Below are 12,675 nucleotides of genomic sequence, written 5' to 3'. Positions count from 1 at the left end.
AAAGACATATCAGGCAAACACAAAAAGAAAACAGGAGTCTTAATCTTGATATCTGACAAGGTGGAATTGAGACCAAAAAGCATTACAATATATTAAAAAGGCCACTTCATAATGGTTAAGGCTACAATTCAAAATGAGGATATTACAGTTCATAAGTTAATACTTATGAACCCAATAACACAGCAATAACTTTAATTAAGCTGAAACTTACAGGAGATGCAACTAGAAATAGACAAAAACACACTAACAATAGGAGATTTAACATACCTTTCAAAATCCAAGATCAAGCAGACTAAAAATTAATAAGGGTATAGAAGACTAAAACAACATAAATCAGGTGGATCTTTTAGATCTATACCAAACTTTGAACACCAATAACAGAGATTACAATTTCTTTTCAAGTACACATGGAACATTCATAAAAACTGACCTAACCTTATGCCACAGAGAAAAGCTCAATAATTTCCAAATAGAAATAATGCAAATATCATCCTCAGACTATAATGCAGTAAAACTCAAAATCAATAACAAAATAAAAAGATGTTAACTAGACTTGTGGTGATCTTTTGCAATATACACAAATACTGAATTATGTGCACACCTTAAACTAATGTTATATTTTAATTATACCTCAAAGAGAAATGAAAACGCACACACAAAATAAACAAAAATGCCCTTCCATGTGGAAATTTACAAGCACACTTTTAAACAACACTTGAGTCAAAGGCAAAATACAAAATTAAATTGCAGAACTTTGTGAAAATGATAATAAAAACCTGACATCAGAATCTGTAGCCTACAGCTAAAGGAAGTGTCAAATAAAATATACTGCATGAAGAAATGCATGATCAAAAATATTAAAATAAATAAACACCCGACTCAAGAAGCTAGAAAAAAAACACCAAAGTTTAAAAAAACGATGTCTGGGACTTCCTGGTGGTCCAGTGGTTAAGACTCCAGGCTTCCACCACAGGAAGCATGGGTTCGGTCCCTGGTCGAGGAAGTTCTTCATGCTGTGCAGTACAGCCAAAAAAAAAAGAAAAGATGTCTGGGGAAAAGGGAATTAATAATAAAAGCAGAAATTAATTTACAAACCAAATAAAAAAAAAAAACAGTGGAATTAATAAATAAATCTAAAACTGGTTCCTTAGAAAAGAAATGAGTAAAACAGACAAACCACTAACTAGATCAGGAAAAAAGGGGATAGGGATGGGGAGAGAAAACACAAGTACACAACATTAAATATATAACATTAGAAATGACAAGGAGAAAATAAACATCAAAATAGGGGAAATCTTAAATTTTCTAAAAGACTCTTCTGCATAATTCTATGCAAACAAATTTTAAAACTTAGATGAAATGAAAAAAAATTTAGAGAAATAAAACTTACCAAAATTGACCCCAGTAGAAACAGAAAGTCTAAATAGAACAAGGGTCATAGAGGAAATAAAGGAAGAAGTTAAAAAGTTCCACTACAAAAAAGCAGCAGGCCAGATGATTTCACAGGGGAACCCTAACAAACTTTTAAAGATCAGAAAACCTCAATGTTACTTTAATTATTCCAGAGCATAGAAAAAGAAGGAAATCTTCCAAACTCATTTTATGTAGTCAGTATAACATTGTTTCCAGAGCCTGACTAGAATTACTCCCCACCCCACCCCAAAAATGGACCAATCTAACTTATGAATATCACTGCAAATATTATTAAATAAAACATAAAATCCAATCCAGCATATTAATAAAGTTAAGAGAAGAAGTCATATGGTCTCCATAGATACAGAAAATAAACTTGACAAAATTCAACACCATTCAAGTTTTTTTAACTCAATAAAATAAGAATTGATGGACACTTCCTTAGTATATTACCTCAGCCCCCCCAAAATCTTACTTAATAGAGAAATACTAGAGGCTTTGCTACTAAAATTCAAAATCACACAAGAATACGCTCTATGCTATATTTAACATTGTGCTGGAAATATTTGCCAATGCAATTAGAAAAGTGAAGGTAATTAGAGATATAAGAATTGGATGGAAAAGAATAAAATTATTTTCTATTTGCAGATTATATAATTATATATCTTGAAAACCCAAAGAATCAATGGAAAAGCAATTACAAAAAGAAAATAATTTGGTAAAGTAAGGTTACAAAATAGGCATACAAAAATCAATAGCCTTCGGGTATAAAAATAAAAATATAGAAGAAAAGACAAATCTCAATTATGATAGAAAAAAAAGGATTTCAAAAAACATTAAGCAGGGGCTTCCCTGGTGGCACAGCAGTTAAGAATCCACCTTCCAATGCAGGGGACACGGGTTCGAGCCCTGGTCTGGGAAGATCCCACATACCTACCACGGAGCAACTAAGCCTGTGCACCACAACTACAGAGCCTGTGCTCCAGAGCCCGCGATCCACAACTCCTGAAGCCCGGAGCCTAGAGCCCGTGCTCTCCAACAAGAGAAGCCACCGCAATGAGAAGCCCGTGCATCACAACGAAGAGTAGTCCCCGCTCACCGCAACTAGGGAAAGCCTGCGCACAGCAACAAAGACCCAACGCAGCCAAAAATGAATAAATAAAATAAATAATAATAAAAATATTTAAAACAAAAAAAACACTAAGCATAAGCTTAACAAGAAATTCTAAAAGCACGCCCTCTAAAAGCACCTTTTCGGAAAGGCACAGAAAGACTTGAAAATAATTGGAAAGACATACAATGTTCTTAGATAGCGAGATTCAATATCCTGAAGATGCCAGTTCTCCCTAAGTTATTTTATAAATTTAATGTGATACTCAAAAATACCATCAGGCTTTTTTCTGGACCTATGCAACTTGATTGTGAGATTAGTTTGGAAGAATGAAAAAGAACGGCCAGAAAAACCTGGAAAAGGAAGAAAAATGTTGAATGGGGGAGAGGGGATTCCAATACAATTCTCTACCAAAAAAAAAAAAATTCAGCCTACAGTTTAAAAAGAAAAGGAGAGAGTGCAGTAATGGTCATAAGGAGCAAGTACTGGCTGCCTGTGAATAAGTCATGCCAAGTTCACTTCAATTTATTTCTTTGGGGGAATCTGGACAGAGTAACAAAGGAAAGCTAAAGACAGAGTATATACATCTCAGCAGAGTAGACTCAACTGTAAGCTCCTCTAGAGCCTGGTACAGAGCCTGACACACTGCAGACACCCAATAGATATTTGTTGAATAAGAGAACAGACAAGTTGATAAAATATGGATTGGGTAGTACCACAATAGGATGCACTTGCAGTTGGTGAAACTGTCTTATCTAAAATGTATTGATCAATGGCTCAAAAGCAACTTGAAACAAGCTATTTAATGGCACACCACATTCTTTTTTTTACTTCTTTTCTCCTGATCAACATTTTTATTTTGAATATTTTATATAGGGATGCATATCACTTTGGTAGTTGATGCAAAACTAATGGAGAAATGTCTATTATGTTGAAGGATAAAATCAGGCATAACAATGAGACAACACGAAAAAGATGAAATTAGTAGTTTGTAGTGGGTTGAATCGTGTTCCCCAAAAAGTTATGTTCAAGTCCTAAACCCTGATACCCATAAATGTAACCTTATTTGGAAATAGGGCCTTTGTAGATGTAATCGGATTAAAATGAGGTCATACTGGATTAGGCGAGGCCCTAAATCCAATGACTGGGGTATTGATAAAAGAGAGGGAGATTGGATACAGAGACACAGAGGAGACACAGGCCATGTGAAGACGGAGGCAGAGATTGGAGTGATACAGCACAAGCCGAGGAACACCAAGGGATACCAGCAACCGACAGAAGGTAAGAGAGAGGCAAGGAAGGCCTGCAGAGGAAGCAAGGCCTTGCCAACACCTTTATTTTGGACTTTTAGCCTCCAGAATTGTGAGAGAATAAATTTCTCTTGTTTTAATCCACCCAGTTTGTGGTAATTTGTTAAAGCAGCCCTAGGACACTAGCACAGGGTTAAACAAAGCTCTATTATCGTCCCACTGTACAGCTGGAGAATGAAGGAAAACAGGCTTAACAGGTATTTCCTATCGAAAAGATCTGGCAGTTTCAGCAGACCAGAGGCTTGACATTATAATACAAAGAGCTAAAGGACTCTTTACATTTTCAAATATAGATTCCTGTACTCTGCACTAGTGAAGGTATGTATAAGGTATTGAGTCTTTTTCAAGTGCCACATTTAAAGGACGACATAAGAAGGACCTGGAACGCATATTAAAATGTAATGTAGGGCTTCCCTGGTGGCACAGCGGTTAGGAATCTGCCTGCCAATGCAGGGGACACAGGTTCAAGCCCTGGTCCGGGAAGATCCCCCATGCCGCGGAACAACTAAGCCCATGCGCCACAACTACTGAGCCTGCGCTCTAGAGCCCGTGGGCCACAACTACTGAGCCCATGTGCCACAACTACTGAAGCCCGTGCACCTAGAGCCTGTGCTCCACAACGAGAGAGGCCACCGCAATGAGAAGCCTGTGCACTGCAATGGGGAGTGGCCCCCGCTCGCCGCAACCAGAGAAAAGCCCGCGTGCAGCAACAAAGACCCAATGCAGCCAAAAATAAAATAAATAAAATTAAAAATTTTTTTAAATGTAATGTAAAAGTAAAGTGCCTCGAAATTAAGTCATGCTATCATCCAACATCAGTGAGCAGTTACTGTATGTATATGGTATATAGTCTAACATCTAGGAGGAGCTCACCCAACTCCCAAAGAGGTGGAGCTCTAACATGGGTCAAAGGTGATAGGAAGTTATTTAAAGATAGGAAGTGTTTTAAAGAAGAGAATGATAAAAATGACACGATAGCCTCTGTATTTTAGATGGACCACTAAGGGGACTACGTGAGGATAGATTTGATGGGGACAAAAGCAGACACAAGGAGATAAATTAAAAGGCTGTCATAATAAAGAAATGATAAATTCCATAATTAGGATGGTGATGGTAAGAATAAAGAGGACGTGGGGTACCTGAGGAATATTTAAGACACAAAACCAGAGTTTTACATAATACAGTAACACTTGACTCTCAAAAGTATTATGAGCATGAATTAAGCTAATACATGTCCAACTGCTTAATACATAATAGGCACAAACAATAGGTATCTAAACCCTCCTTTCTAGAGATCTTAAGATTCAGATACATATAACTCTGACATGTTAAATTGGTTATATGATTAGGAGTTATCTATTTTCACTTCTGAGGCAAGCTCATTTCTTCTTAAAATAGCATTATATATATATATAAATGTATAGGTATATAAACACACACGTGCATATATATACATAAGTACCTATGTACACACATACATATCCTTTAAGTTTTGTCCTAGTGTCAGACCAAGCTTCTAAGACCAATGAAGATGAAATACACTCTGAAATGCTGAATATCCCTCCAATTTTAATCCCACAGCAAATAGTAAATGAGACTCACACAATAAACTATATACTGTTTAGAAGCATTGTCCTTTCAAGAAATGTCCAGAAGGAGAGAAAAGCAAGACAGAAATAGAACGTATGGGTTGAAAAGAGCTAAATATTCTAAATGAAATGATTGAGCTTTCCACACTACAGGAAGCGAGCTTGTTGATAAGTATACATTTTTGCTTAATGTAGTTTTTTTACGCAATAAACATTTCATTTCTAAGCCAATGTATGTGTTCGTTTATGCAGAGCTACCCATATCTTTTCAGAATATGAGAAACAAATGCATGTGAATTTCCAACATAATACTGCAAAATGAAAATCCCAATTTAAAGCCTATTTATTGGTTGAGTAATCAATACAGAAAATTTGCACAGGTATACTACCAAAGGATCCAAGTCAAGTTACAGCATGAAGAGTCCCTGACTTCAGATGTATTGTCACTTTATCTTAAAAGAAAAAAGAAGCTGGCTGCGTGCTAAGATTGTCTACCAATTAGGAATCGTGATTATTATGCTGAATATACTAAGAGAAAATTTTAACTAAGAGAAAGAACCAAAAATATAATGAACATTCAGGAAAAGTGTAAGTTGTTATATAAATACTATAAAATTTGATTTAGCAAATATGTTTTAAGTACTTTTGACAACTATATTTTTATTTACCTGTAAATCCATTTGAAAAGCATGTGAACATTGTATATAGTACAGAACTTCACATTAATGAAAATATGAAACCTTCAGGTGAATGATATCCAAAATGTAATTATGTAATCCTTCTTTATGAAAGACATTTACTTCACCTTCATTCATTTTTACTTATTCAAGAAACAGTTTCTGTGCAAACACTGCCCTAGACAATGATTTGCATGCTGAAGACACAGAGATGAACATAATACCGTCTACACACAAATTAGGGCAACTAACAAGAAGACTAATTATTTCAATACAGTGTGAGCACACGAGTAGGGCATACAGGGGAAGAGTGACAATCACGCAGGGCTTCCAAGCTAAATAATGAACAATAAGTAAGCATTAGGAAGGCAAAGAAAAGGGCCGAAAGAGAAAGAAAGCATGTCAGGCAAAAAGAACATCGTGCACTGGAAGAACTGGAAAAAAATAGTCCAATGTAACTAGATCAAGGAGTTAGTGCAGGGATTTAGTTGGATGGGCAAGAATCATTAGGGCTTAAATAGTAATGGTAGAGAGTAGGAGAAGTTTAGGAAGACTCCCAATTTTTTGACTTAGGTGAATGGGTGGATAGATCATGGAGCCATTCACCAAAATGAGTATTATAAAAAAGAAGTACAAGTTTGGGACAGAAGACAATGAGTTTGGGTTTGAGTTGCCTATAGGACGCTTCGATAGGCACAGAGGCCATAGTTCAAGAAACACGTTTAGACTAGAAAATTGAATTTGGGTGTCATCCACATAGAGGTGATAGTTAATACCACAAGAGTGAATGAGAGAAAGAGTCTGTGGGATTTTTTTTTAAAAAAAGAGAGAACTAATGACAGAATCCTGTTTTTAAAGATAGGGAGGAGAAAGGTAGCCCTAAGAAAAAATCTGAGCAGGAATGGCCAGCAAAGAAAGAAGAAAAGGAGAGTTTAAATAAGGAATAGAAAAGCTAGTGTCAAATCATGCAGAGAAATCAGAGCTAAAAACCTGGTGTTCTTTTTGCGACCACAAGTATGGTTAATAGGTACACTCTAATTTTTACACGTGAATAAAACTAGAGTTCCGTCTATGAGAAGTCAGCTATGTTGTTGTGCAAAGATTTCTAAATGACTACAGGTTGCAATGTTATTCAAAGGAGAAGGGCTTTTATATTTTAGTCACATTACCAAATAATGTACATAAAAATAAATAAAACTACCTATTGACTTCTCTAAGTATGACCCTTAAATATGTAGGGGATAGGGCTTCCCTGGTGGTGCAGTGGTTGAGAGTCCGCCTGCCGATGCAGGGGACACGGGTTTGTGCCCCGGTCCGGGAAGATCCCACATACCGCGGAGCGGCTAGGCGCGTGAGCCATGGCCGCTGAGCCTGCGCGTCTGGAGCCTGTGCTCCGCAACGGGAGAGGCCACAACAGTGAGAGGCCCGCGTATCGCCAAAAATATATATATATATGTAGGGGATAGGAGCAAGTTCAACTTCAAATCATACTGCTAATTATCTATACTCTTAAAACTGTTTGTTTTGATGTAATCAAAAGATTTTTAGTTATTGAGATAAAGATGTTGAGTAGGGTAAATACATTAAAAATGGCACACATTCACATTTCTGTAATTAGCTATACTGAGATTATACCCCAAATATCAGGTTAATTTCCAAATTTGACAAACATTTTGATGGATATTTATATGAGTGATTTATGTTAACCAGATGCTACACTGTCATCACAATACAAAAGGTGATGGATAGGCAGTTCATGCCCTAGAAATGTTCTGTTTAGGTGATCAGCCAGTTCCCTGCTAGATATATCAAGTCAAGGAATTGCCATGCAGGGATCCACTCCCACCCAAATACGTTAGGTTGATTGTTGTAGAAGAGACTTGGAGACAAGCAAAGGAGAAAAAAAAATAGCCCAAGAGCCCATGTCCCATTTAAACAATGGCTACTTTTTTTTCTGCTCCACTCTGGGCTGGTGGCGGTGGGGGGAGTGGGGGGACTAGATCCAAACTTTATAATTATCCTTATTTTAGCAGTAAGCACAAGGTTTAATACTTGATGATAATGATAATAATAATGAGCTAACTTATTTATTAACTCCTCATTATATGCCAGGATTCTGTGCTATGCACTTTTCATGGATCACCTCATTTAATCTTCACAACTATGACTATCCCCATTTTAGAAACAATGCAGTTGATGTTTAGAGAGGTCGAGTTAACTTGTCCAAGGGCACAGAGAATGCAAGAAGCAGAGCCAGGATTTAAACCCAAGCAGCAGTCTGATTCTAGAACCCTGACTCTTAACTTCTGCTGTTATCAAAAGCAAGCTTCTTTTGAAAGAGCACACCCAAAGTGCCCCAGATTGGTCAATATTAACTCTTAAAAGACAGGGAAAATGGGGGGCGGGGGTTAGATTCCTCTTTCTCCTCTTTAGAATCCCAAGTGAAAGAACTATAAATTCTTATTTTTATCATTCTATATCAGCTACATAAACATTTTCACTACAGTGAACTGTGACTTTAAGAAAAAGAAGCATTTCAAGGAAAATACCTGTAACTCTTGTGCAATCGCCTGAGAAATTGCTAGGAAGCTTTCACCTCCTGTTATGATGTTCTGCACAAAGCACAGGAAACTGATTGAACGTATGAAACAAGCTCCAAAGTATATCTTAACTATACCTACACTCTCTTTCATCATTATCACTTATTTTATTAAAGAAAATGCTACTACATAAAAATAAGATCATCTTTCACATAACTGGGATACATTACATTTCAAAGGTTAAGTCATGTAATTTGTTTGGTTGCAATGCAATACTTCCTCTTGCTGGCTCAACCAAACTATGTCCACTTCCTGTACCAAAGAAACCTGTACCTACATCAAGAGGCCTCAGGAAAAGAGTAACAGAAATATTATTTTGACACTGCATTAAGCCTCCATCTCCCCTTTGGTCCTTAGGCAAACAGTACTATGCACACTCCTCCTGAATGCAGAAAAGAAATGAACTCTCTCGTTCTCTCATGTTCTGGTGGTCTTCACATCCAGTAGAAGAGAAAAATCTCATGGCCCTCCCTTCTCTTTCTCCTTCCTCCTAGCCGTACTCCTACAGAGTCCAAGAATCACAGATCTGCAACTTCACTTTATTAAAAAGTATTCACCCTTCATAAATAGTAACCATGCAGCCTTTCATGTATTTGCTCTATTTTCGGGTATATAATGTGCACTGGAGTGTCAACTCATCCATGTTAGTGCACATCAAAGAGAGAGAGAAATGAGATTCTTAACTTCCCTCCACCCTAGATAAAGATGCCGAAAAACACCCAAAGCACCTTATCCTTTTCACGGCCTACTCCTGTGTTGCCTCCTTTGCCCTCCAAAATGCTAATGGATAAACAAAGATAGCTGCTACTCCGACTCCTTACTTTACAGATGAAAACTCTGAGGCACAAAACGATTAAGTTAATTGCCCAGTTAACTGTCTTACAGTTAATCAGAAGGACATGAAAAACTCAAATCCATATGTCCTAGCTTCAAATATGGTATCCTTTCCATCTACAGATAAAAAAACAGAACAAAACCTGTTTCACAAAAAATTCTAAACTACCTACTAAACTACACACTATGTGCACTACACAACCAAGTCCACAGATAGATTTTATCCACCTTGGCACTAACTGCCCAGGAAAGAGACAAGACAAAGCATCCAGTGCATCTCAAAATATAACAAGGAAGAGGACAGTAATACTCACTGGTATTACTGATACCTGATATTTCTTACATAATATGTAACTATAAAAGCAAATGACAGGTAGTGGTTTTTTTAACAACTGTACTAAAATAAAACCTTTAAGGGTGTGTTATCCTCAAGTTCTGCACCAACTCCAACTATGTTACCATTACTCAAAACGTAATGCATAATTTTTTCAAAAGCCTCTGTAGAAGCCAAATTTATCTTTGAGGGTTAGGTTGAACTAAAACAGGCCCAAAAAATCACAAAAGAACTTCCTAATGATTTAGAAGAGACGGACTAATAAGTGGGAAATGGTTGTCAATATCATAACTATCATTTATTGAGTACGTGCTATATGCTGGACTCACTGCTCAACATTTTATGTGTATTCTCTCACCTATAATCACAACCACCCCACTGGCATTATTACCCCAGGTCTACAGATGAGGAAATAAAGTTCATAGAAGTCAAATTATTTTGCCCAAGGTCAAACAGTAAACGGCAGAACTAGAATTCAAACTCAGGTGTTCCATATTCCAAAAAAAAAGAAAAAATTTATATAGAGGTACAAGCACTGGATGGTAGGTACTCATAAAGGATCTCTAATGAAGCATCAATCTGGGAATTCTATGAGTCTTCAGTTCATTTAATCTACCTGGTGAATAAGTGGCATGCTGCATTTTAACAAATACAGGCTACTGCCCCAAAATAACGAGACTACTGTTTTTTGGTGTCTCACGAAATGGCTTTAATAGCCATTCCAAAGAAGAATTAAAAAGACTTTCAAGCAGTGACCACATAACTGTGTGCTGCTCTGAAAGAAACTAGAGTCAATTCGTTGAATAGCTTTTGGTATACTTGTTAAAAATTCAAACTCATTGCTTAATAAAAACACCTTTTATTTACAGAAGTTTAAGTTCCTGAATCCTTCACATGCACTCAGGAAAAGGTTTCATGTTAATCAACCTACCAAGTACATACCAAGGCCTACTAATGCGCACTGCAATAAGAAATGCTATAGGGAGCCTATTAGAAACTTCCTCTGTCCACAAGGAGTTAGCAGCTTGTTTCCAACCAAACACACAGCCAATCATTCCTGGGAAAACTAAAATCCTCCTGCTATTTTTTATAGTTTGTGTGAGCTGCCCTACAAAGGAAACCTCTCTGAAAAGATAATTAGATCATTTTTCCATTGCCCCTTTCACTTTCTTGCAAGCAGCGGCTCTGGCTTTAACCTCTGGTTGTGGTTAGTTTTAGCATTAGTGCTGGTGTTATTGAGCTGATTTTCCTCACACTGAATCCAGAATTCAGACTCCAGAATCCTCCCTCCCCCTTCTCTGCCTTCTAGCCTCTCCAACCCAGAGTGGAAACTGCAGACTCGAACTCCCCTATGGCTCCAGCACCGAGAACTGGGCATGCTCAGAAGGCCCGGCAGGCTCGGGTGGCACTGACAGTTCTCCGCCCCTGATGTGCTGCTGCCCCCCTTCCCCCACTCCAACAAGAGATACCGAAATATTTATCTGAAAGATACGAGGCCTCTTCTTCCCGAAAATGACCCCATTTTAATTTCGTTTCGTAGGGTCTTTCGGTCTTGCCAAACCCCGCCACCAGCCGAGGAAGCCCGCATAATTTTTCAGCACCGGGGACAGCGCCGCGCTCCCATTAACGTCCGCCCTCCCCCCACCTTCTCTTCCCCCCCCACGCCCCACCCCCCCCCAACTTCAGCCCCCACCCCCGCACCAGCACGAGGCCAAGGTCTCCCAGCAGCCGCAAACGCTGCAACTGCAATAGCTCCCAGCCGGAGGCCGGGCCGGAACGCCGGGCCGGCTGCTACTTACACTGCTCCGCTTTGGTGGACATGGTGCTGTCCAGATGCAAAGGCTTTGCCCCAAAATCTGTGTCGTGTGAGCTCCCTCGCTCCGCCAGCGATGTTGCGAGGAAAAGAGCGCATACCCCCCACCCCCACCCCCTCGCTTTCCCCCTCCCTTAGGCCCGTGTCGCTACCATTCGGACAAAACGCACATCAAATTGCAGAATTCGGTCCCGGAAGGTTAGGAAATCGCCCCCGGAGAAATGGGTGGGATTTAATAGGCGGCCAAAGGCTTCCTGTCCGTCCCCTCCTGGAGCTGCCCGCGTTGATGTGGGCGGGGAGACCGAAAGGAGGGAGCAAGCTGCGGCTCCTGGTGAAATGGGAGAATGGGCTCGACCGGGGGAGGAGGATTTCCATTCATAAGGCGCACGGAGGGGACGGGTGTTTCCCAGAGAAAAGCCTCTTAAAGTGCCGGAGTCCCCGACCATTTGGATCTCCCATTGGCGTTCTCCGGGCCTGTAAATCCTGCTCCGGGAGCAGCCCCGGTGTCTCAGCGGTGTGACCGGAGAGGGACACAGGTGCGTCCCACGCCTGGTCTCAGCCTCCGTGCGGCAGGAGGGGGAGGCGGATCAGGGGCGGGCTGGAGAGAGCCGGGGCCGGAGGGCGGCGAGGATGCTCCTGAGGACCGCGAGGAAGGAAATGCAGAAGTAACCCTCAGCATGGCTTCCCGGCGTGCTGCGGTCCGTGCCCTGTCTCCCCTCTCCAATGGGCTCTCCTGCTGATGATCAGGATGGGAGGTCCCAAGGCCAGGGGGCTGTGAGAAGACTTTAGAAGTCGAGTCTAGGGAAGGAAGAGATTTCCACGGATGGTGAAGCTGGAAGAGCCACAGAAAAGGAAAATGCAAGATTGGAAACAGGAGGAACCTAGGTGGTCTCCCATGCAATCACCCAGGAGGGAGAGAGGCACGTTAGGAAGCCCCTCTGCTGGGAAACCAAATGAAGCCGGTAGAAAAAGAAGGCGATGGAAACACACCTCA

The 12,675-nt window shown here is 39.8% G+C and overlaps 1 protein-coding gene across 1 annotated transcript in view; it reads right to left on the bottom strand.

The window, feature by feature from the left end:
• UNC79 (unc-79 homolog, NALCN channel complex subunit) overlaps positions 1–11,781 on the bottom strand; it is a 246,911-nt gene extending 235,130 nt beyond the window's left edge. The window contains exon 1 of the mRNA XM_029239760.1: positions 11,668–11,781. Within this exon, the coding sequence (XP_029095593.1) occupies positions 11,668–11,689 (22 nt within the window). The 5' untranslated portion in view covers positions 11,690–11,781. The remainder of the gene's footprint in view (positions 1–11,667) is intronic.
• Positions 11,782–12,675: the final 894 nt, after the last annotated feature.

Source organism: Monodon monoceros, unplaced genomic scaffold (genome assembly GCF_005190385.1).
Source record: "Monodon monoceros isolate NGI ecotype Baffin Bay Population unplaced genomic scaffold, NGI_Narwhal_1 Super_Scaffold_21, whole genome shotgun sequence".
Lineage (NCBI taxonomy): Eukaryota > Metazoa > Chordata > Mammalia > Artiodactyla > Monodontidae > Monodon > Monodon monoceros.
This window is presented reverse-complemented; position numbering and strand designations above follow the sequence as displayed.